At 37.2% G+C, this 25,394-nt stretch overlaps 1 protein-coding gene across 5 annotated transcripts in view; it reads left to right on the forward strand.

Moving 5' to 3' along the window:
* The window catches only part of LOC131426090 (diacylglycerol kinase zeta), a 473,898-nt gene extending 462,446 nt beyond the window's left edge, over positions 1–11,452 (forward strand). For all 5 annotated transcript variants that reach the window (XM_058588529.1, XM_058588531.1, XM_058588527.1 and 2 more), the window contains one exon: positions 55–11,452. In XM_058588529.1, coding sequence (XP_058444512.1) covers positions 55–98 — 44 coding nt within the window. In that variant the 3' untranslated portion in view covers positions 99–11,452. The remainder of the gene's footprint in view (positions 1–54) is intronic.
* The last annotated feature ends 13,942 nt before the right edge of the window (positions 11,453–25,394 follow it).

Consider the following 25,394-nt stretch of genomic DNA (forward strand, 5'->3'; position numbering starts at 1 on the left):
CCCCCCTTTAGTTGCTTCCATCGAATTAATCTAACTCCGATATCGTTTTCGTAGATCAAGAACAGTTCCAGTTGGTCGATTTTCATCCGTCGGCGTGATCTGGGGGTGCGTCGGAAGTTCAGCACCAAGGGAATCAAAGTGTGTAGAAATAAAATACATCGACATTCTGCTGCCTCATTAATCGCCACCACCACCCCACATCAAAACACACACACACTTTAGGCAACGACTGTTTCGGGACGAATGGCAACACCACCGTCGTCGGGTTTATTGTTATTTATTACTATTCTATCGCTACTATTACTATTACTATTATACGCTTAGTGTTAATGAAGGTTTAAGTTTGCCACATTTCAAATTGTTATCCCCAACCTCCACCTTGTTACAGCGACGCGAAATTAATCGTAACTGTATCGCTGCTGCGTGTAAGATATCCTTCCTCCGATTTCTGCTGGAATAATGGGAAACAAATTCTAATTTATTACTGTTGGATGGGGCCTTGCTGCAGCACCGCGCATCGCACCGGAAGGTTAAATTAAGGCAATCCCTCTAGTCAAAAGATTTTAACAAATGGTTTAACATTAATTACACCCACCGCCGTTTTGCACCACCACCTCATCGCTGCTGCTGGGACAAATTTTTGCACTTGCTGGTGGCAGAAATGGGGAGTTCGGATAAAAGTCATATAAATCAGAACATACTAATCTAATCCATTGTCCTGGGCTACTAGCCATCCGTCGGAATGTGCTTCAACTACTTTCACTTGGAATTGAGTCGACGAATCTGTAGGGAAAAACGAATCTCAAACCGAAGACGACCAGATGAAGTCCGTTAGACAGAAAACAAAGAGAAGAAAAAAAATGCTAAAAATCAATCATCGATATGAGAAAAATGAACAAAGAAAAATAAAAGTGTGGCACGGAACGAGGGAGGGAACTCAGTTTGTTCGGATTGTACCGTGGATTCGGTTTCGGCGTTGATTGCTATAGGTATTATCGATCACTAATTTGAGTAGGACTGGAATGTCGGCTGGGTGGAACTGATGCCGAATTACGCCTGGACTACTCTCTACTACACTCACACAGACATATCAAACCCTGCTCGTTTTTTTGCCCGACCCCAAAACAGAATGTTCCTCTCGTCGCATGGTCATTTGTTTTTTTTTAATCGCATTTTCCAAGCGCTCTAGATAGTCCTCACCCCTAAAACCGGAAGGGGGGAAAAGACGTAACATAAGCAAAACAAGAGTAGTTAGTATTTTTGCAAAAGTTTATCAAACTAAAAACAAACAAAAATCTATGATGAAATAATGTAAATAAGTATCTCTTCTTCCAAAACCAAAAAAAAAGAACAAGAAAAGAATCATGAACACGGTTGGAAATCTAATGTTACACCCTGTATAATCGAACAACATCAACAGCAACATTAACAACAACAAAAACAACAAAAGACTTGACCATCAGCGGAGCACTAGTAAATTTGTAGTCTTAGCCAAATGTCATTATTTCGTAATCTCAAAATGGAGGCTCATCTCGAACATATGAAATGGAAAAACCCCGCACGGTATGCTCTAGAGGAAACAAACAAAAAAAAACGAAAATAAAAACGCACGGTACTTTCTAGATCCTGCACTGACACTGAAACACGTGGCATTTGCAGGATACAAAAGCGCCGTGCGTTCGCGTGAGTGATTTGAGTGACTGGGAGTGTGAATGAAACAAAGCAGGCAGGAGCAACAGGTCGCACCTGTCAGCAGTGTTGTTTCTTGTTGAAAGTTTTTTCTCTCTCTTTTCTGTTTATCAGTTTGTTCAACTGCTTGTCAAATGCTGTTTTTTCACGTGTGTAAATCGAACGAAACTATGGTGCCCTTACAGTGACAGTGGGGAAGCAGCAATTTGCTCTCTTGTTGAAACCCCTCGATTCCGAACGCGTTCGCGTACGCTTTCCCTTCCCCTAGTGATTCAGTGCTAGTTCCAACCAAGAAAGTAAGAAAAAAAAACCGTTTTATTTAGATGTGCGGTGAAAAAACCCGTGAAAACTGATGTCAATTATTAAATTAAATTGTAAGGTAAGCGTGTAAAGATCTTTGAAAAAAAACCTAATCTCTACGGTAGACTAGCGGTAAATAAGCCGAAGAAGGAGTAAACAAAATAAAAAAAAACTAATAAAATACAATGAGAAGCATTACCGAAATACTTGAAATGTGATTTTTCTGTGAAACAAATAAGTTAGAAAGGATGTATAAACTGTGTAGAAATTTCTCAACTTTAGATAGACAGTGTACGAAGAAAAAAAAAAAAGACGTTGTTTGTACTTCTGTCGCGGGGACCGCTTTTCCTTCTGAAACCTTAGCTTCGATCGTGTCCCGGGGACAGGTGCGGTGCGGTTTGTACAGTTGTAAAAAGTCCACCAAATTCGAGCTCTCCGTTCTTTCCGGCCTCCCCCATGTGCCGGAGGAACGGATTCTGCCGCCGACCGTCCCCGGCGTAGAGAACTCAATCAGAGAGAAGGTTTGAATGAAAACGGATGCTGGGAAGCCCCTGCGGATAGGTTTTTTGTTAAACCGAAGCAAAATGGTTCACTGGAAAGTCTTCGTGCCCCTAGACTTTGCATTGGAAAGTCCATTTTTTTTCTAGTAGAACGGTTTTGGATTTTTGTTCCTTTTCGTTCCGTCGTTCGCTCAGAAACAACGGTAATCCCGGAACAAGGGTCCAAAGAATGGGAAGGTTAACTTTGAGACACCTCGCAAACATTAGAAAATATAATCACTACCTATTTTTGAAAATAAATCCAACAATTTATCCGCCGAAGCAGAGACCACTATACTCGTCTTCAGGCTTCTACTTCGGCGTCAAAGTTTTTTAGACTGTAAGCGGAAAAGTGTGATACAAGCGAGTGTTATATTGTAAATAGTATTCGGGTTATTTTCTACTAACTAGAAGCTAAAGACAATCGTAAACCGACCGAATCCCGATCGGAATCTGCATACAGTTCATCCCCATTTTCCTCTTCCCTATGTTTTATTCGCCGGTAGAACCGGACCCCCTTTGACAAGGCTCGTAAACGAGGAATTCCGCTGCTGAACCGAAGGCTTCGGTCGGTCCGAACAACTGAGAACTTCCGAGAACCGCCACAACAATTCCTAGCACGACTTCGAATAATAATAATAATAATAATAATAATACAAAATTGTGATCTACTAGATGTGAATTTTTCTCAATATAAAATCAATCAATGGAACACGGATGTTAAAACAGAAAACAAAAATCTAATCGATCGCCACCTGTATATAAAAAACACTGTAGTGAGATCATCAGCAAATTTTTTGCACGATTTATAAAAGAAGAAGAAAAAACCATCTCCACAGATAAAAAAACCACAGTTAAGAGTAATAACAAGTACTTTGTCGAGTTTATTAATTACTTTGTTTTTTTCTACGCAACCGGCACACTAATTCTAACGCCTTCCGAATGTCACCACTGCACGGAAAAGTATTATTCTTACACAAAATAAAAAAATAACTAATCACAAACTACTACTACTACAATTGATGAGAAAGTTTGAGCAATTTCTGCAAAGAGCTAAAGGTAAAGGGTCCAAAAACTGTAGTTAAAACGAGCAGACGCGAAATAATCATTGAAAATGGAAAAATAAACTTTCCTTCCAGTCGTTCAAAGTGAAGTAAGAAGTGAGCAGTGAAATTTTAACTGCAAAGAAGAAACCAGAAACAATATCAAAGTTTGACAGACCACCATCACATTGGAAGTAAAAAAATAAAATAATCAGATCGATCGAACCAACCAACACGTTTTGTGTAGACGATGAAACAAACAAAACACGAAGCTAACAAACAAAGAAACCCCTATATTTTATAACCGAACCGTTTGTTCATACTGTTACTACGTTTCCTTCGAACCTACGTGTAAAAGTACATTGTTTTGATACAACTCCCTTACAAAAAAAAACAAAGAAAAAAACAGGTACATGGTACAGCTCTATTTTCTACCAATTGAAACAGAACCAATAATAGCAAACCAACAAACAAATCAACAAAGATATGACACTATTTTTAGAACAATTAACCGATTAACTTTCGATCCACCTTGAATCAGTCAGATAAATGAAACTAAAATAACCGGATTCGACCGGATCTAATCAATTCGAGAGCACCGTAAATACTATTCGATGATATATTGAAAGCATCACAGCAACAACAATCAACTTCAACACAATGTAAACAGCAACAACAACAATACCCGCAGCCACACACACCTAAAAACACATCGTAATTAGTAGGAAAGTTGACATGTTTACTTACACTGATCTAGGGTTCAAACTGACAGCTGGTGTTTTGGTCGGAAAGGTTTTGAAAGTTCGTTTCTGTTGCTAATGGTTTCAGTCTCAAACTACAAACTTAAAACCAGCTCAACTATTTTTTTCGTATTTACCATTGCACAGTGGTCCGAAACGGGAAATTAGCGTGACAAAAATATTTTCACTATTAAATATTAGTTTTTTTTTTGTAGTTGGTGTCTTCACAAAAGTTAGTTGTAATCAAATGGCGCTCCTTTTGATGAAAAATGTTACTAGGGTGGTCCTCATTTAGATTGAAATCTGAAATCTAACTTTCTTAATTGAACTCAAAAATCATTTTGTTGTACGATAAAGTTGTAGGAAATTTTATTTTGAGCGACTTTGCTGAAAAAAGCACCTCTCTATCTTTTCATTTGATCGAGTTACATCAATTTTCCCGAATAAACCCTACTCCGAGGCTCTTGAAAATTAACTTTTTTTGTTCTAACTTTTTTGTGAAACATTCCACGGAAAAGTTGTCTTCAGAAGAGTTGTTGTACTAATCATTGCGCATAATTTTGCTCAACTATATATATATATAACTCTTTCATATGAGCTACCAGTAAAAAGTTATGATTATTTATTCATCAAAAACTAGTCAAGCTTCAAATATTAATATTCATTAGATGCCAGATCGATAAAAATGTATCCTATGCGGTACCTGAAAGGTCATAACATAAGTAAAAATTTAGGAGAAATTGGAAGGGTGCTATTTTTTTAACTTATTTAAATTAGTTTTAAAAATACCTTCAAGAAACTCAAAAACATTGCATAGCTCTTAAACGCCTTAACGTATCAACATACTTCCTTTTGCAAAATGATAGTATCAAATTAGTTCTACAAGTGTTCCATATATTGTCCATTCGAGAAATGAGACACACAAAAATTACAGCCGAAAATAGAACAATTTTAATTATTTATTACCAGAATAACCACTTCAATTGAGTTTGAGCTACTGAAGATTAGAGATACTGTGTAATATGGTTATTTCGAACTAGTTGGCCATGATAAATCTATGAACAGAAATGTTCATGGTTGTCGACCATTCTAAGAAGTTGGTGCAAGTTAGTAAAATGTAAATATTTTTATCCATATCGTGCCGAGACGCCTATGACACTGGCCCTTCTTTCTCATCCACTTGTGTACCGAATAGCCTGTAAAAACCGGAAAACGACGCACAATGAGTTTTGGTTCGAATAAATACATTCTACTCATTTTAACAAACTAATGATTTTTTGGGTTTCAGGAAGTGCATTGACTTACAACAAATCTTTTTTCGGCTGTAGTTTTTGTGTGTCTCATTTCTCGAATGGATAATGTTTGGAACACTTGTAGAACTAATTTGATACTATCATTTTGCCGAAGAAAGTATGTTAATACGTTAAGGCGTTTAAGAGTTATGCAATTTTTTTTGAGTTTTTTGAAGGTATTTTTAAAACTAATTTAAATATGTTTAAAAAATAACACCTTTCCAATTTGCTCTTAAATTTTTACTTATATTATGACCTTTCAGGAACCGCGTAGGATACATTTTTATCGATCTGGCATCTAATGAATATTGATATTTGAAGCTTGACTAGTTTTTGATGAAAAAACAATCATAACTTTTTACTGGTAGCTCATATGAAAAAGCTTGGTTGAACAAAATTGTGTGCAATGATTAGTACAACAACTCTTCTGAAAACAACTTTTCCGTGAAAGTGAATTTTCAGGAGCCACCCTACATTTATTCGGGAAAATTGATGTAACTCGATCAAATGAAAAGCTAGAGAGGTGCTTTTTTCAGCAAAGTTACTCAAAATAAAATTTCCGACAACTTTATTGTACAACAAAGTCATTTTTGAGTTCAATTAAGAAAGTTAGATTTCAGATTTCAATCTAAATGAGGACCACCCTAGTAACATTTTTCATCAAAAGGAGCGCCATTTGATTACAAACAACTGAAGGCACCAACTACAAAAAACTAATATTTTATAGTGACAATATTTTTGTCACGCTAATTTTCCGTTTCGGACCATAGTGCATTGAAAATTTAATTCCACATTTTCGAAAACGTAACTATTTTCGGAACCAGAATCCGTAGACTGTAACAGTTGCAGTAAGTTTTTACGGCCATCAAATAGCCCATGGCCCACAAGTTGAAATAGTTTGAACATTTCAAACTATCATATAAAGGTTAGTCATTTTTGGCTTTCACCACCCTGTATTTTCGGAACTGGAAGTCGGATCCGGATAAAACGGATCAACCTCCTTCCAGAGAATAATAAGATATTTTAATGTGGAACACATTTTTGTTTTCTATATAGCGGTGCAAACTAGAAACTCAAGAAAAATACACGTAGAAATGTGGTCAGGTTTTGAATAATTACAGCTCAGTCAATTTTGTAACAATTATTAATATCATGTCACCATTTGATTGGAAATATTTCTACGCATTGATTTGAATGTTCATAGCCATGTATTTTTAATTGTATATCATTGAAATGTTGATTAATAGCTAGCAGTGTCCTATTTTGTCTGCAAAAAATCTCCGGCATACTGGATTTCCCTGCCATAGTCGACGGTTTTGAAGGAGTAATCGATATATCAAAGGGAAAGCAGCGCTCTGATTGGTCAATCGAAGCAAAAGCAAAACTGTTGGAAGTACGCGAATCTACAAATAGAAGCGAAATTATAGCTAACGTTTCAGTCTTATGCGTAGCTTGCTAGAGGTAGGTTGTTGCTACACAGCAAGACAAAAAGTGCCATAAACGATTTGAAGCTTTTATTGGTATGCTCTGATCTTGTGTCATGCAAGATTGGATGAAATCCCATGTTATGTCATTTCGCCTGAGAAATTGACAACTACCCCAGGGTAAATTTTGAGTACATAAGACTAATTTCTAATTTATATAAGATGAACTCGATTGATAATGAAAAATATTTTATCGCTTCAACCAAAATCGCAAAATGGTAGTAATGGTAGAGAAACGCTATAAAAATAACTGCTTGTATACAAAATTTGAACACAAGCTTGGTGGAGAGAAGCTTAAATATCGATATCCGTATCGCAAGCATGTACAAACATTTAATTGTATACATTTGGGCTATTGATGTAATTTCGTCGGCTACGAAACAAATACAAATCACGATAAATAGAGTCTGGGTTCGCGTGTTGGTGTTGATTCCTAATAAGGATCAATCTAAGCAGACTCTTGTGCATTGGCGGATTAAAAGTGTGACGATTAATTGAAAATGTCAATCATTGGAAATTTTGGTTGCCTTGTTCCACATCAACGGCTCGAACAACCCCATGGGGCTGATCCTTGTAGTTTTTTTGAATTGAAGTTCGACCGGTTCAGTCACGGTTAGTTTGTTTGATTATAAGCTCATAACTTATTAGCTTATAACCAAACAAACTCATTAGTAATGAGACCTGTATACTAGAAGAATTCACTGGCTAGTTTTAAAGAATTTGTTCCATTTTTAATACCCACTAACAAATTCAAAGAAAAATGTTATTCTGAATATTTAGTAATAAGGCTTTCCAATGGGTTGACTTACCTCTCATGCTCTGTATCAATTAAACCAATCAAACGAAATCAAGCGAATCAAGCGTAATACTGCGCTCCTGTTACTTTGTTGTGTGAAATTCAAGCTAACCAGGGTATTAGTTTTCCATCAGCTGTATAAACCATGCTTTGTGATTGGATTTTAATTCAATTTCTGTTACAGCATGTACTTAAATGCAATTTCCATTGATATCACTACACCACCGACACGATAATACTGCACAATTTCATATACTTCGTGAAGCATGCAATTCACAAGAAGTGACTAAGATTTGTTTCAACCGCAGCACCGTATTCAACAGAAATCATGCACCAGTAACAGACATTCATACCTGCACCGTGATTTTGGTTCCTTCAACACGGTTGTGTGTTGCGCCGATGGACTCGTTTGTTTTCAAAACCCGAACTTCGTTATCGGTTTGTTGTTTTCTTCACCACGTGTACGAACAAAGGTTCGTAGAGGCAGTGTCGATTAAACCACATTTTCTTCTTCCGTACCAGCGCATGTAGCTACGCGCATTATATGATGGTTCGAAAGTTTTGACTCTTATCATCATGCAGCTCCAATCCGGATTCAATTCAGAAATTCTTTAAAAATAGGTTGAGCCATCATTGAGAAAAGTGAGATCCATTTTATAGTTAGTGACCACTGTCTTCGGTGCTTCTGGTTCGTTTGGCTGTCAACTGACAAGACCTATCGCTTGAAATTGATTTGAGTTCAGTTTTGATAAAAACAATTTCGTGTTTTGAATCGCCACTCTGTTTACCTGCTTGAAATTTTCTTCACTCTGTAATTCTGGAACCGGAAGTCGGATCCGGATGAAATTTTCTGGAGTTCCTAAGTTTGTGAGAATCGGTTCAGCCATCGCTGAGAAAAGTGAGGTAGTAATTCAAAATTAAACTTTGTACACTTATCACCCTGTAACTCCGGAACCGGAAGTTGGATCAAAATAAATTTCAGGAATTTTCTATCGTTCATTTGAATTTAAGTTTGAGAAAATCGGTTCAACGATCTCCGAGAAAAGTTAGTGTACAAAAGTGTTACATACACACAAACACACACACAGTCATTTTGCGTACTCAACAAACTGAGTCGAATGGTATATGAAAAGTCGGGTTTCTTAGTAATTGTACAACCTTTCTATGTTAGAAAGACCAGAATATAAAGTTATTGAATTTCTCAGTACAAATTCTGAACAAATAAGTTATAATATCATTTTGGCCTCACATACTGTTGTGTACCTTTTGTTTCTTGGAAGTGTGAGTGCATAATGAAAAGTACAAATCAATTGAAAAAAATTTCCTAACTAGCATAGAAAGCAATTTAAGTAAATAGTCACATATTTTGGCTGGGACTATGAGGGATGGCAGCAAAAAGTTCTATGTGATAAAGGGAAGAGATCTATTTGAACCTTTCTCATATCATATAGTTCCATAGTCTGGATTCGACCTCCGATTCCGAAATTACAAAATGATGAATGTTAAAATCTTCAATTTTACGATGGAAAAAAGAGCAAACACTTTGAGGCTTTCCTAGTTTGCTAATTCTGAAGAGATTTTTGTCGAACACATTCAATTCAAATATAGCTATTCCGGAAGCAACCAAACATTTTGAAACAGAACTCTCATCGATTTTTCAGAGATGGCTTTACCCATTTTACCAAACTTACTATTGTGGACAAAAAATAGTAGGACTTACGTGGAATTGGTTGAATTTTTGGCGATAAAATCATGAAGAATCAATGCAGTATGCGACGGTGTATTATCGTGGTGCAAAACCCAAGAGTTGTCAGCCCATAATTCCGGTTTTTATTGACTCTTCCGATATTCCAACGATCCCAGTAAGGTCTCTGACTGTTAATCGTCGATCCTCGAGCACCAACTCCTTGATTTTATTGAAATAAGGTAGCAGCTGGAAGGAGTGTAAAAATGAACATTTAAATCTAGTAACCATGGCTTAAAATTCAATTCTTCACTACTGAATGAAGCAGAATTTTCATTTCGTAATGCATTTAAATATACCCGGATTGAATGAAACTGTGTTCCTTCCTTTTAATCCTAACATTTTCATGAATTTCACAAAAGTGAGTTTCAGTTACATATTCCAATGAATATTCAGTCAATGAAAAAGAATGTTGTTAACTCTGCTTGCATGCTATCCTTCTTCAACAGACAAAAAGAGACATTGTCAGTAATCTCACTCAGTAGGCCAGCAATCATGTAGTACTTTACGCCATCTTCTTTGTGCTGTTATTTATATGGTTATTTTATATTTCGCCGTATTCCATAATCCGCAATTCTCTTTCATTTCACTATTTGAGGGATATTAGTAGTAGCCGAAACTTTGTTAAATTATTATCCCGTTGAATTCCAAATAAAAATTTTATCGATTGTCTCAAATTTTACTATTATTCATGGTATGGATTGAAATGGATTGAACTAGAACCTGTTCCGACCCGCACCCGTATCAGTATCAGCAGGCAGACATCCGATACTATTTTTTGAATATTTTGCATACACTTTAGAATATCTCACGACACAGCATGTATTTACAGTACACACACTCACACAAACACACGCTCACACATACCTAGCGAAAACAAAAATCCGTAATTCGATACGAATACGCGAAACGCTTCTTCCGACTTCCGATCCGGCCATCTGTTTGCACGGCACCGGAAATTCAAATATCCGTTCATCGGAGTTTAAGAGTCTAGAAAAACAAAAAAAAACTTGTAGTTTCTACAACCATTAATCGTAAACATTCCAATTTTATCTAGAATAATCTGTTAGTTGTTAATGATTTTTTAACTTATTCTCTAGCAAAACTGTTGTACAGAAGAAGAAGAAGAAGAAGAAGAAGAAGAAGAAGAAAAGATAAAAATTTTGGTTTCTTCGACACCGAAATTTAGGGCAATACAGTTTATTTACAAATGATAATGATAGATTACACCATTACACTACCTACAAACTCAAAAACACACACTCAAACACACAGATTACTTCAAAACTACTCGGTCACACCTAAAGCCTTTTGATGAGAAATTTTCCAGTACTATTTAAACGTAAGTTAGAAAAAAAAAACTATTTATCTAGTGAATCTAGTTTGAAATCAACAAAAAAAACACACACACACACACACAGTAAGCAAAACTTGAAACCTTACGGCTTAATATAATTCAACAGAACCACGTGGTACATTTCTTTCCTCGTAAAACAAAATATTTCTTATTAAAAATTTAAAACGAATGAAATAACTGGGCATAGAAGAGAATAGAACACACACTCACACAACAATAGCCACCAGAGTAACCAAACAAAAAAATAAAAATTTTATTCACAAACACACACTCATCTCGCACGGAAAAACACTGACACTGATACAAGAACACATCATGGAACGCGCCACCCGGCGGAGAACATACTAACTAACACAAACGTAAAACGAAATGTAAAGTGCCAGACCAGGCACCAGGCTGAAGTTGGAAAATAACGAAAGAAAATACAAATAAAAACAAGCTGTAAACTCTTGAATCTCACTAATCTAACCAGGTACTGATTTTTATTTCGCAAATAGAATAGCAAAGAAGTTCCGACTATCAGAATCCTACTGAAACGGGTCAACCACATTCTGTGGAAAAGATGTTTTGGAATTTATAGCATTCATACTCATACTGATGATTTTAACAGCATAATAGTCACCATAACCGGCCGCCCTCATCTTTATCAACCACAGAAAAAGTAAAAGAGTATGGAATAAAAATAATTCATACTTGACCTACCTAACGGAAGGACAACGACTCGTGAGATTCTTGCATAAGTTTCGAAGGGTCGTTCATTTAGAGCGTGTGGACGATGGATTGGATTGCACACTGATATCATCATATTTTCTGCTGATTGACAAATAAGAGTTGATTAGGAAATAGTATTGGGATTTGATACCTTTCCAGCTCAAACTGAACATCTCAACATCATGATAACCACTATTTACCGATCGCCCCCATCTCCATCGTTCACATGGAAGGAGAAAGGATAATGAGAAGAGGAAATGTTGATGCTTTACCTGCTTTACCGGAAGGACGACGACTCATAATTCTGAAAATCGGACATGATTTGTTTTGCAGTGGGGATTTTCAGTAAATCGGATAAAAATAACACGGTTCAGTAACTATCAAAATCAAACAGTCAAATAAAATTATTTTCTGAACTGAAATTGAAATTTCGATATTCATCGAAAAATTGGTTACTGTGCAAAACATATAATGATACTGCTTCCTGATGGTATGTTTTATTTGGGTAAATTTTTGATGCCTCTAGCAGGTTTTCATTTTAAAACTGTAATAAAATAATTGACGATGCTATGTTCTACTGAAATTGGGACACTGACGAGGGCAATAGAAAGGTAAACGTTCATTACAATTGTATGAATTATTTTCCCATAGCAAGGCTTAAACCATTCATCACTTCTAAATAAATTAATTATTTGGAAGAAAATATGCTTTGATTTAAAAATATATAGCTTCGTCTTTTCACAGATTTACAAAACAAAACAAAAACAACACCTAAAAACAGCAATATAATGTCGAGTACGCCCGCGAATTGGATTTTATATTCACCCTTACTCGTTTTTTCGATCGAATTTGGTTTAATTACTAGCTACCTTTGATTTTGTTAGCTATATTGGGAATACAAATAAAATACAGGCCATGTAATTCATCTAAAAGTTTGGGTATCGAGAGGAGTAGCAAAATTTGTTAAATAGCAGCCACTAAACAAACTATCCAGCGTCTCCATCAAACAAAGTTCAATGGAAAGTTTTGGTTGTACGAAACATTGACTGCTGGTTAGGATAGTTTTGACGTTTTAGTTCCACATGCAGTAGAACAACAAGTACATAGACATCAAATAAATATACGATCATAACCGAGAACTCACGCACGGTTGACAATCGCCCACATTCTGAATAACGACGGCTTGTTTGTTAGATTGTGGCCCTTTGTTTTCGGTATCACTTCACGGTGAAAATCAAGTGAAGTGAAAATAGGTCCGTGAATGTCGCTTCATAGAAAAAAGTAATTACTTAGATGCCCTTGTTGTTGGAAAAGGGATTTCTTTCACTAACATGATCACTGTATACACTGTGCGTGATACTGATAATAGGTTAAATCAAGTAGAGTGAATTATTTTAAAACTTGAAAAAATACGGGCCCTTATTACCGTTCTCACTTCCAGTTGAATTTTCACGGCACTCACATATCACTTCACTTGATTTTACCTATTCCCAGTATCACGTATGTGGAGATGTATCTGATTCTATTATCTGTGCCATCCAATGCAGGACAACTGACAATGTAACAGATCGGCTGAAAAATTCGTATCGTTTCTATGAGAGGGCGCCACTAGAATTAAATCCATACCATTTTCAGTTAGTACCAACCTTCAAAAGATACGTGTATAAATTTGACAGCTGTCTGATTATTAGTTTGTGAGATATTGCATTTTGAGTGAAGCTACTTTTGTTATTGTGAAAAAAATGGAAAAAAGGAATTTCGTGTGTTGATGAAACACTCCTTTTTGATGAAAAAAAGTGCCGCCGATACCAAAAAATGGCTCCAGACTCTGCACCGGGCGAAGCAACAATTCGTAAGTGGTTTGCAAAATTTCGTACTGGGCATATGAGCACCGAAGACGATGAACGCAGTGGACGTCCAAAAGAGGCTGTTACCGATGAAAACGTGAAAAAAATCCACAAAATGATTTTCAATGACCGTAAAGTGAAGTTGATCGAGATAGCTGACACCCTAAAGATATCAAAGGAACGTGTTGGACATATTATTCACGAATATTTGGATATAAGAAAGCTTTGTGCAAAATGGGTGCCGCGTGAGTTCACAATCGATCAAAAACAACAACGAATTGATGATTCCGAGCAGTGTTTGGAGCTGTTATATCAAAATAAAACCGATTTTTTCGTCGATATATAACAATGGACGAAACATGGCTCCATCACTTCACTCCGGAGTCCAATCGACAGTCAGCTGAGTGGACTGCACGCGATGAACCGAACCCAAAGCGTGGAAAGACTCAACAATCGGCCGGTAAGGTTATGGCGTCTGTATTTTGGGATTCGCATGGTATAATTTTCATCGACTAGCTTGAAAAGGGAAAAACCATCAACAGTGACTATTATATAGCGTTATTAGAGCGTTTGAAGGACGAAATTTAAAAAAAGGCATCATTTGAAGAAGAAAAAAGTTTTGTTTCATCAAGACAATGCACCGTGTCACAAGTCGATGAGAACCATGCTGAAAATGAACGAATTGGGCTTCGAATTGCTCCCTCATCCACCGTATTCTCCAGATTTGCCCCCCAGTGTCTTTTTCCTGCTCTCAGACCTCAAGAGAATGCTCGCTGGTAAAAAATTTAGAAGCAATGAAGAGGTAATCGCTGAAACTGAGGCCTATTTTGAGGCAAAGGACAAATCGTACTACAAAAATGGTATCGAAAAGTTGGTAGATCGCTATAATCGCTGTATCGCCTCTGATGGCAATTATGTTGAATAATAAAAACGAATTTTGGCAAAAAAAATGTGTGTTTCTATTAAACGATACGAACTTTTCAGCCGAACTGTTACAATGTACCATGAACGCATATAGAAATATAGATTTCCCTGAACTAAGAACCACGCGAGTATTGTTTAATTTGATTACCACAAATTGGCGACGAGGATGGGATTATTTTGGGCGGAAATTGATTCCAGGGCTTAACAAAATTGTTGTTCTTTTAGATTTTGATTGAGGTAAGTGGATTAACTAATAGGAAACTACAGAATAACTGTGATAAGCTGTTCGATAGTGGCGGCTATTTACTCGATTGTGAAGTGAGGTTAGCATTTCACCAAAACTAATAAGAAGCGACTGATACTGCATAGATTTTCCCTCGTTGCCGGAGATCGACATGTAGCTGGACATTTTACAAACAAGTCTGGTATGTAAAATTAGAAACAAAAGAGATTTCGAAGGTATATTCATTAATACAATTTAAGGAATGGATACGAGCAAAGCATTTTCTGGATTGCCACCTTTTGTGTTCAATGATGTACCTATGTCAGAACGGCGCAGCAAGTGGCAAACATGGAAACGAGGTTTCGAAATTTGCCTCAGAGCTGGAAAGATAAACAAGACATCTGAGAAGAAGGATTTATTGCTAGCGTATGGAGGGTTTGAGTTACAAGAGGTATTTTTCGGTATTCCAGACACTGACGTAGCGGAAAGTGATACAATCAACCCATATGACGTCGCAATTGGAAAACTAGATAATTTCTTTGCTCCTCAACGACACGAAGCTCATGAGCGATTCTTATTTTGGAAAATGAAGCCGGAGCTAGATGAATCTTTGGGAAAGTTCCTCATGAGAACCCAAATACAAGCTAAAAAGTGTGATTTTGGCAAGTCAGCGACGCAAAGTTCAGATATAGCCGTCATCGACAAAATTTTACAATTTGTACCGGGGCATCTTAGAGAAAAACTTCTTCAATATAAGGGTCTAACCGTTGAAGAAGTAATTCGACAAGTTAATATATACGAAACGACCAAATCAGCAAGTCAACAAATGAGCGGTCAAAATACAACACCGGTTTTGGGTGCCTCGGAAAACATACAGCAGGTCACTGCAATTTGCAAGTACTGCGGGGGTCCTCATAAACAAGACCAACAGTGCCCAGCATGGAACCGAACCCAAACTGCGGTTTAAAAAGGGCACTTTCGACGAGCCTGTTTCACTCGTGTAGCGGTTCCGAGTGGTTCCAATTCGAACTAACAGTTCGGCTGAAAAGTTCGTATCGTTTAATAGAAACACACATTTTTTTTGCCAAAATTCGTTTTTATTATTCAACATAATTGCCATCAGAGGCGATACAGCGATTATAGCGATCTACCAACTTTTCGATACCATTTTTGTAGTACGATTTGTCCTTTGCCTCAAAATAGGCCTCAGTTTCAGCGATTACCTCTTCATTGCTTCTAAATTTTTTTACCAGCGAGCATTCTCTTGAGGTCTGAGAACAGGAAAAAGTCACTGGGGGCCAAATCTGGAGAATACGGTGGATGAGGGAGCAATTCGAAGCCCAATTCGTTCAATTTCATCATGGTTTTCATCGACTTGTGACACGGTGCATTGTCTTGATGAAACAAAACTTTTCTCTTCTTCAAATGAGGCCGTTTTTTTTAAATTTCGTCCTTCAAACGCTCTAATAACGCTATATAATAGTCACTGTTGATGGTTTTTCCCTTTTCAAGGTAGTCGATGAAAATTATACCATGCGAATCTTAAAATACAGACGCCATAACCATACCGGCCGATTGTTGAGTCTTTCCACGCTTTGGGTTCGGTTCATCGCGTGCAGTCCACTCAGCTGATTGTCGATTGGACTCCGGAGTGAAGTGATGGAGCCATGTTTCGTCCATTGTTATATATCGACGAAAAAAATCGGTTTTATTTCGATATAACAGCTCCAAACACTGCTCACAATCATCAATTCGTTGTTGTTTTTGATCGATTGTGAGCTCACGCGGCACCCATTTTGCACAAAGCTTTCTCATATCCAAATATTCGCGAATAATATGTCCAACACGTTCCTTTGATATCTTTAGGGTGTCAGCTATCTCGATCAACTTCACTTTACGGTCATTGAAAATCATTTTGTGGATTTTTTTCACGTTTTCATCGGTAACAGCACCTTTTGGACGTCCACTGCGTTCATCGTCTTCGGTGCTCATATGACCAGTACGAAATTTTGCAAACCACTTACGAATTGTTGCTTCGCCCGGTGCAGAGTCTGGATAACACTCATCAAGCCATTTTTTGGTATCGGCGGCACTTTTTTTCATCAAAAAGTAATGTTTCATCAACACACGAAATTCCTTTTTTCCATTTTTTTTTTCACAATAACAAAAGTAGCTTCACTCAAAATGCAATATCTCACAAACTAATAATCAGACAGCTGTCAAATTTATACACGTATCTTTTGAAGGTTGGTACTAACTGAAAATGGTATGGATTTAATTCTAGTGGCGCCCTCTCATAGAAACGATACCAGCCGATCTGTTATAACTTTGTACCACGAGCCCAACCTTTTTAAAAGCACACACATGCTCAAGCTTTTGCTGGATCATCTACCGGTCGTAAAAACGTTCAACGTAATACAGTGCATCCTCCGCATCGACTACATGGAATAGGCGAGACAGAAAATTTCGTTAACGGGGTTGAATTGGTCGAAATGGTATCGTCGACAAGTGACTCCGAGGAGTTGATTTGGGCCAAGGTTGGAAACGTAATGATCGAAATGCAGATCGACTCCGGTGTGCAGTCAAACATTATCGACGACGAAACATGGCATTATATGGAACAAAATGGAGTAGTAGTTGTTGGCCACCGGAAAAAAACCGGATAAAAAGTTCAAAGCATATGCTCAGCAAGATTGTCTCGAAGTGGATTTGATGTTCGATGCAGAGATTATGGAAACCGTCAACTAAAAACGATTGCTCGTTTTTATGTAGTGAAGAGAGGCCCACAACCGCTACTTGGAAAAACTACAGCGAGGCAACTAGGTGTTCTTAGAATTGGTCTTCCTAGTCGGCACGAAGATCTCTGGAAAGTTGGTGTGGTACATCCAAATGTACAACGGTTTCCAAGTATTCGTGGTGTAACGATCCATATACCGATAGACAAGACTATACAACCAGTAGCTCAGCGATTGCGGCGCCTGCCTTTTTCCTCTCTAACATGCGTTGAAGATAAGTTAGCCGAGCTGCTAAGCAAGGATATCATTGAAAGGGTGGAAGAACCAAGTCATTGGGTATCTCCTCTGGTTGTGGTTCTGAAGGACAGTGGTGATATCCGCCTCTGTGTGGATTTGCGACAACTGAATAAGGCTGTAATACGCGAAACCCATCCGTTACCCACAATAGAAGATGTCCGTTGGAGGTTAAATGTTTATTTTTCACGGCTAGATATCAAAGACGCCTTTCATCAGCTAGTGCTGGATGATGAGAGCAAACCGCTAACGACATTCATTACGCATAAAGGCTTGTTTAGGTATAAACGCCTAGTTTTTGGAATTTCTTGTGCGCCAGAAATTTTCCAAAAAATTTTAGAACAGATCCTTTCGAAATGCGGATTTTGTATCAATTTCATTGATGACATCATCATATTCGGAAAGACAGAACAGGAACACGATGAAGCCCTCAAAGGTGTCCTTGATATTCTCAATGAATATGATATCCTTCTGAATCAGGCAAAGTACGTGTTCAAACTAAAAGAAATTGACTTCCTTGGTCATCACTTCGATGCTGATGGCATGTCCCCGGCTCGAGATAAAATCATAGCAATCCGTACCTTTCGTCCGCCGATTACAAAAGAAGAAGTACGCAGCTTTTTAGGACTTGTTAACTATGTAACAGATCGGCTGAAAAGTTCGTATCGTTTCTATGAGAGGGCGCCACTAGAATTAAATCCATACCATTTTCAGTTAGTACCAACCTTCAAAAGATACGTGTATAACTTTGACAGCTGTCTGATTATTAGTTTGTGAGAAATTGCATTTTGAGTGAAGCTACTTTTGTTATTGTGAAAAAAATGGAAAAAAAGGAATTTCGTGTGTTGATGAAACACTACTTTTTGATGAAAAAAAGTGCCGCCGATACCAAAAAATGGCTTGATGAGTGTTATCCAGACTCTGCACCGGGCGAAGCAACAATTCGTAAGTGGTTTGCAAAATTTCGTACTGGTCATATGAGCACCAAAGACGATGAACGCAGTGGACGTCCAAAAGAGGCTGTTACCGATGAAAACGTGAAAAAAATCCACAAAATGATTTTCAATGACCGTAAAGTGAAGTTGATCGAGATAGCTGACACCCTAAATTATCTAGAGAATGATGTTGGACATATTATTCACGAATATTTGGATATGAGAAAGCTTTGTGCAAAATGGGTGCCGCGTGAGCTCACAATCGATCAAAAACAACAACGAATTAATGTTTCTGAGCAGTGTTTGGAGCTGTTATATCGAAATAAAACCGATTTTTTTCGTCGATATATAACAATGGACGAAACATGGCTCCATCACTTCACTCCGGAGTCCAATCGACAGTCAGCTGAGTGGACTGCACGCGATGAACCGAACCCAAAGCGTGGAAAGACTCAACAATCGGCCGGTAAGGTTATGGCGTCTGTATTTTGGGATTCGCATGGTATAATTTTCATCGACTAGCTTGAAAAGGGAAAAACCATCAACAGTGACTATTATATAGCGTTATTAGAGCGTTTGAAGGACGAAATTTAAAAAAAGGCATCATTTGAAGAAGAAAAAAGTTTTGTTTCATCAAGACAATGCACCGTGTCACAAGTCGATGAAAACCATGCTGAAATTGAACGAATTGGGCTTCGAATTGCTCCCCCATCCACCGTATTCTCCAGATTTGGCCCCCAGTGACTTTTTCCTGTTCTCAGAGCTCAAGAGAATGCTCGCTGGTAAAAAATTTAGAAGCAATGAAGAGGTAATCGCTGAAACTGAAGCCTATTTTGAGGCAAAGGACAGATCGTATTACAAAAATGGTATCGAAAAGTTGGAAGATCGCTATAATCGCTGTATCGCCTCTGATGGCAATTGTGTTGAATAATAAAAATGAATTTTGGCAAAAAAATGTGTTTCTATTAAACGATACGAACTTTTCAGCCGAACTGTTAGGTTCATTCATTCCTGGGGTGGAATCATGTAGGGTGATTATCACCAAGTGATTATCACTTTTGAAAATTTGGAATCATGTAAGGTGATAATCACCAAGTTCTGTCACCACTGCTGAAAGGCTAACATCACTATCAAACGTTGGCATTACGTAAGGTGATAGTCACCACGATTTAATCACCTTCATGTCAAAATTGAGGTGATAGCATTTTATTTATCACCTTCAGTAGTGATTTGATTTTTTTGAGAAGTGGCTTTATAAATTATTGTCCGTTAGGTGAATTTTAAGCCACTGATATAAACATAACCTACCAAAATTGGTCGGAGAGGAGAATTTTTTAATAAAATTCGTACTGATTTTGTGTCAAAATTAAATACCAAAATGAAAAGTAACTTAGTTTGCATAGTTTAAAGAATTCATAGAATGAATGGTAGTATTTATCAATTAAATCAATTCATTTTTGTTGTAATTATTATTTGAAGGAATATCATTGGGGTATTCGTAGAGTCGCAGATAAATTGCTTTCTGGTAAAATTAATAAGTTTATGAATGTAGACATCACCTGTTGCACATAACGCAACAACATAAAAAAAATCTATGCTAACATTAGAATTAGATGGTCGTGACTTAGTGAGCGACATATCAGTCTCGTTCAACTGAACGAGTAAAAAAGATTAAACTGCGTTCTTAATTTTCTTCTTGTGAGTTGAACTAAATAAGACAATATTTTTGGACAATTAGTTGCTAATCATAGTGGATATTCGTAGTACCGGTGGGTAAAATTTCCAAAATGGAACTAGCATTCGAAAGCTCTGTGAAATGCCATAATCGTAAAGTAAATGAAAACTATACACAAAATTATTTAACGGAATGTCATCCGTTGTGAAACATCAAGAATATCTTAAAATTCGTGTCATTTCAAAGCTAGCAAATTTATCCCAGAGAACTGACTGTGACATTGATTTCCATTGAAAAAGAAAAATCGACACTAAATTAAACCAACAAGTGAATTTTTTATTTGTTTGTGCGCAGTTTGCCATACTCGCGAGGCAATTTTTTTCAACGTTACTCTTCGATCCATACAAATCATCATTGATAAACATGTCTCGAATTAATGAAAAGGATTGAAAACTATAGAAATAAAAATTTAGATTTTTAAAATATTATATGGGTAAACGCCACTTTCATATTTTACTGCTGAAAAATTGACGTTTCTTGACAGGTGATAAATGGAGTGAAGTTGGCTCAATCACCGGTGACGGTGATAGTAAAAGTGATCACCTTCGGTTATTCCAAACATTCTGGTGATCACCTCTTTATCACCAGGAGGTGATAGTCACTTATCACCTTACATGATTCCACCCCAGGTTTCAGCTCACTGCACCAAATGTCATTGAAAAGGATGTTGTAAACTGTCCCGCATACGCATGCTGCCAGATGGCTGACTAAACGCTGCCAGCTGGAAAAATATGGCTGGCAGACATGCTGGTGACCGACTGCCTCACCGCTGCCAGATATACAACTCAAACGATACAACCGTATCCACCAGGATTTTTCCACATTGAAATCTTGACATTTTCAGCGAAGGTGAGAGGATGAAAACGCTCGGCTAACTTAGATACAGGCGACTTTGTTTTGTCAAATTGGACAACCGTCACTGAATCAATTTTGGTAGCCGTCTGGTGGCCATGGCTGCCCAGGTAGCCAAAACGCTATGCGGGGTCTTTTAGGTGCTGTACACAGCTTTTCAAGTGTATATTAAAATCGTGTTTCACCTTGCTTCCAAACATCGATTTATCATGAAACGCGCAAAACTCGTTTTACTGGGATAGAGAGGAAAAGTCCTTTTCACAAAAATGTCATTATCTCCTTTCAAAAATGGACGGATTCCAACAATTTTTTTTTTTGAAAGGTATTATAACAAAGCTTCTAAATTTTGGTATCCGAAAACAATAGCGTTCTGGCTGATAAAAAGACCTTTCGTTTGCAACCAGTCCGATCAAAATCGGTTCAGCCATCTCTGAGATCTATGCCTCTTTATTCTGAACACACATACAGACATTTGCTCAGTTCGTCGAGCCGAATCGATTGGTATGTAACACTTGGCCCTCCGAAATTTTTTTCCTAAATTTGAGCGAATTCTATACCTATTTTTTATGTATATAAGAAAAAGGTTAAATCTTCCGTTTTATCTAAATTTGAATCATTCTGAATGTTTCGATTTCGGATAGCAACAAGACAAGACTTTAAACAATCCAGTCGTTCACAACTTTTATTTTATGCTGTACTTTACCACAAAATTTTGATTTAGCATGTACGAATGATTCAATAACAATTGAAGTCCTGTACGGGGTGGGCTAGTTTGTTGAGCAGGCATCCACGAAAACCACTGTTAGGGATCGTAGGAAAAAAGGCGGGTGGGTAATGTCAGAGACATAACTGGATGTCGTGAATACGAAAACAACTGACATGTTCCTTAACACTTCCGAATATCAATTAGTTGATCAATTGTATGAATTATGCAGGCATTCCCCTTTTCCACATTTTTCGCAAAAACAAAGAAGGCTTCACTTGATCTCGATTACTGTGAATTTCACAAAGCGAAAAGTGCACAAATCTAACCAAACTGTTCTAGATTTGCACTAAACTGAGGATATTTCCTTTCGATTTGCGAACAGCAAATCCTAATAGTTCATCAGAAAACTTTTAGAGCCATTAGAACGGCTGATTTGGTGTAATGCTCTCCACCGTTGCTTTTTCATCCATGCAAATGACTGGCAGCTGTGACGTAATCGCTCTTGTCGGAAGCGAAACTAGCTTTGCAAACGACATAAAATACATCTGCTCGCATTGGCGATAGAATCCAAACTGATTCAATTTTTGTTAGGAGCTTTCTTTTACGTGATTTCGTTTGTAGCTTTTTCACTAATGGGCGGTCCTAACGGCTATAAAAATAGCCGCATACAGGATTTTAATGTCGATTATTTCATTTCGGATTTGCATAATTTATTGAAAGAAACTATCAATGTGCTGTAGGGATTCGTTTCTAGCATTCAGAAGGACCAAATTGAGGAACTCACTACGATTTTCACCACTTTTCGGAACATTTTTCTCGAACGATTTGTTGTACAGCAGCAGATATTTTGTTCTCTTCCTCAGAACGCGTTCTGATTGGCTGGTGTTGACATGGGTCAAATGAGACAGGTTTTTCAATAGTGTACTATTGAAATACTTCAATGCTGTTGCTATACACGTTTAAGTTGAAAAATTTCGATTCTATTGGTAGTTAGATTATATAAATCCTTCCACAGATCACTGAGCTATGAGCTTTCAAAATACGAGAAAGGCAAACGCGCCTTATCCTCTTTGATACTCGTTTATACCAAACATTTCAGAAAAGTTTAATTTTGAACTATTTGAGATTATGTCACACAACTGAAAATTTTATCATAAAATTGTGATCATATTTCCGATGGCATGTAGCAAAAATTATGTTGATTCGTTTGATACAACAAGAGATATTCACGATCAAAAACTTATCACTCTCTCAGAGCGTAAATTTTGAAAAGGCGCCCCATAGTAAAGTAAGTCGTATTCACGACAAAAACGCAAACCAAGGTCAAAGAGTCAAATAACTCTCAATTCTACCAGCTGCCGGTCAGGTTAGAGAATGTTGAGTGCATTTTTGCCATGCCAATCCATGAATCGAACTCTCAGTTCAAATTCTAGTCTAGGGAAACGAATAAAAAAAAAATAAAGAAACTCAAATCACGCCGTTGACGTTTCCTCGGTCCACGGTCCACAAGCAGAAAAGTGCGCCTCTCCAACTCCAACGAAGAGAAGTAGTCCTATTTTTAGCCAGGGTATGATCATCTATTCTCCCATGTTTCGGCAAGCAATTCGATGACAAACGCAGTGCAACATTGCGATAACCGGCTAGCTATTGTTAGAATACGGTTGCCTTGTTTTGCTGCTATCGGCCGTTTTATTTTGATTACCCGCTTCTATTTACACCCGGTTTGTACTCACCACAGGAAAAGAAAACAGGTTTTCCATCGACCGTAGAAAATGGTGAATGGTGAATTTCGGTATATTTAGAATGGCCGATTGAGTTACGATTGTTTTTTCGCGGGTCGAATTGGCATAAATGGCTGACGTTTCTCGCGACGAGCTTTTGAAAGTTAGTTAACTCATGTTTTTCAATCAGTCAAAAAGGAAAGAATGTTCTCCCTAACTTAACGATCAAAGCTTTTGAGACTCTTTGTTCTAGGAGTTGAGTCGATTTTTTGACAGCTGGTTGACAACACCCGCCTGTTTAACTATTATTCCGCACCATGCTTGACACACGGAAAGACCGAAATCAGCATTTTGGCGAAAAAATTAGTTGATTTTCTGATTTTAGTTAGTTATTTTTTGAGACAACTAAAAAAATCTTACTTTTGCTAATTTAGATTTTTTATTTCTGATTCCCATAATAATAATAAAATATTTGTTGAAATGGCTATTTTTTTAGTTGAATTCACCAATTCAACGTGCTGTCATTTCTTAGCTAAGGCACACTTCATTTCCATTCAACTAATTTTTTAGTTGAATTAGAAAATTAAAACGTTGTTTTCAACCAACATAAATGGTTGAATTGGCTTCTGCAATTTGCAGCTATGTGGCGCACTGTCACCGAAAAAACGTTAACACCGTAATGACTACTAGCCACTAGATGGCACACTATTGCCGAAAAATATTTCAGTCGCGGTAGTCTTTTCTATATTGGCAGGTATAAATACGATGTTGTATTGGAGAAAAAGACATAAGCGAAACATAAACTTCTTTTGAAAATTTTTTCTTCTGAATCGCTGCTTTCTTCATTCGACTTCGCGAAATCGACTCTCTCACTGAAAACTTTGAGCACTCGGAAAACATAAACCGAATACATATACAATTAGAGTGCAACATTCGAAACTCACTTCACTGTTCCACGTAAAACATTATTACGCATAATCGCTTCAAATGCGCACAAATTCTGAATAAATTCGCTTTCCTTTAAGAGTTTCCTTTTTTTTTTTACATATCGGTTTAGAAATTTATATATGGATATATCGTAACACATGCGAAAAACATCAAAACAATTTGCAAACAGTTTCAACAAGACTGTCCTTTTTAGCTTTTCAATGGATTGTTCTGAGTTGACACTTCTCATGAGTATTTGACTCATAAACTTGTTAATAAAATCAATTCAATTTTTGTTTTCTTTGTGCTGTACTTCAGCAATGATTGTGATAGATAAATAGAACCAAATTTTCTGACTTTAATAACAAAATTAGTTGTCAATGAGAATTTCGTACTGGATTGAAATATTGCTGGTTTGTGTCCATGATATTCGCCAACTAAACACATTCTCTAAAAATAAGAGTTTTTTTCAGCACACTAAATTCTCAATTTTAACTAATTTCATAGTTAATTTGAAATTTTTGTTGTTAAAATCAACTAATTCAAAAGCAGTAATACGAATTAGGCGCAGAGCTAATTTCGGTCGTTCCGTGCAGTTCGTTTCCAGCAGTACAAAAACAAAATACACAGAATATACTGTCACATAAGTCGTTTTTTCCATCCATCATCCATACTAACGAGACAATTTCGACCGGGCTTAGTCGACGAGTTTCCCATTTTCTTTGCAGCACATTTTCCATTTCCCTCTCGTTGCGCAGCTCAATGAATGAAGCTGCTGGCTGCTGCTGCTAGTGTTGGCT

This window comes from Malaya genurostris, chromosome 1 (genome assembly GCF_030247185.1).
Source record: "Malaya genurostris strain Urasoe2022 chromosome 1, Malgen_1.1, whole genome shotgun sequence".
Classification (NCBI taxonomy): domain Eukaryota; kingdom Metazoa; phylum Arthropoda; class Insecta; order Diptera; family Culicidae; genus Malaya; species Malaya genurostris.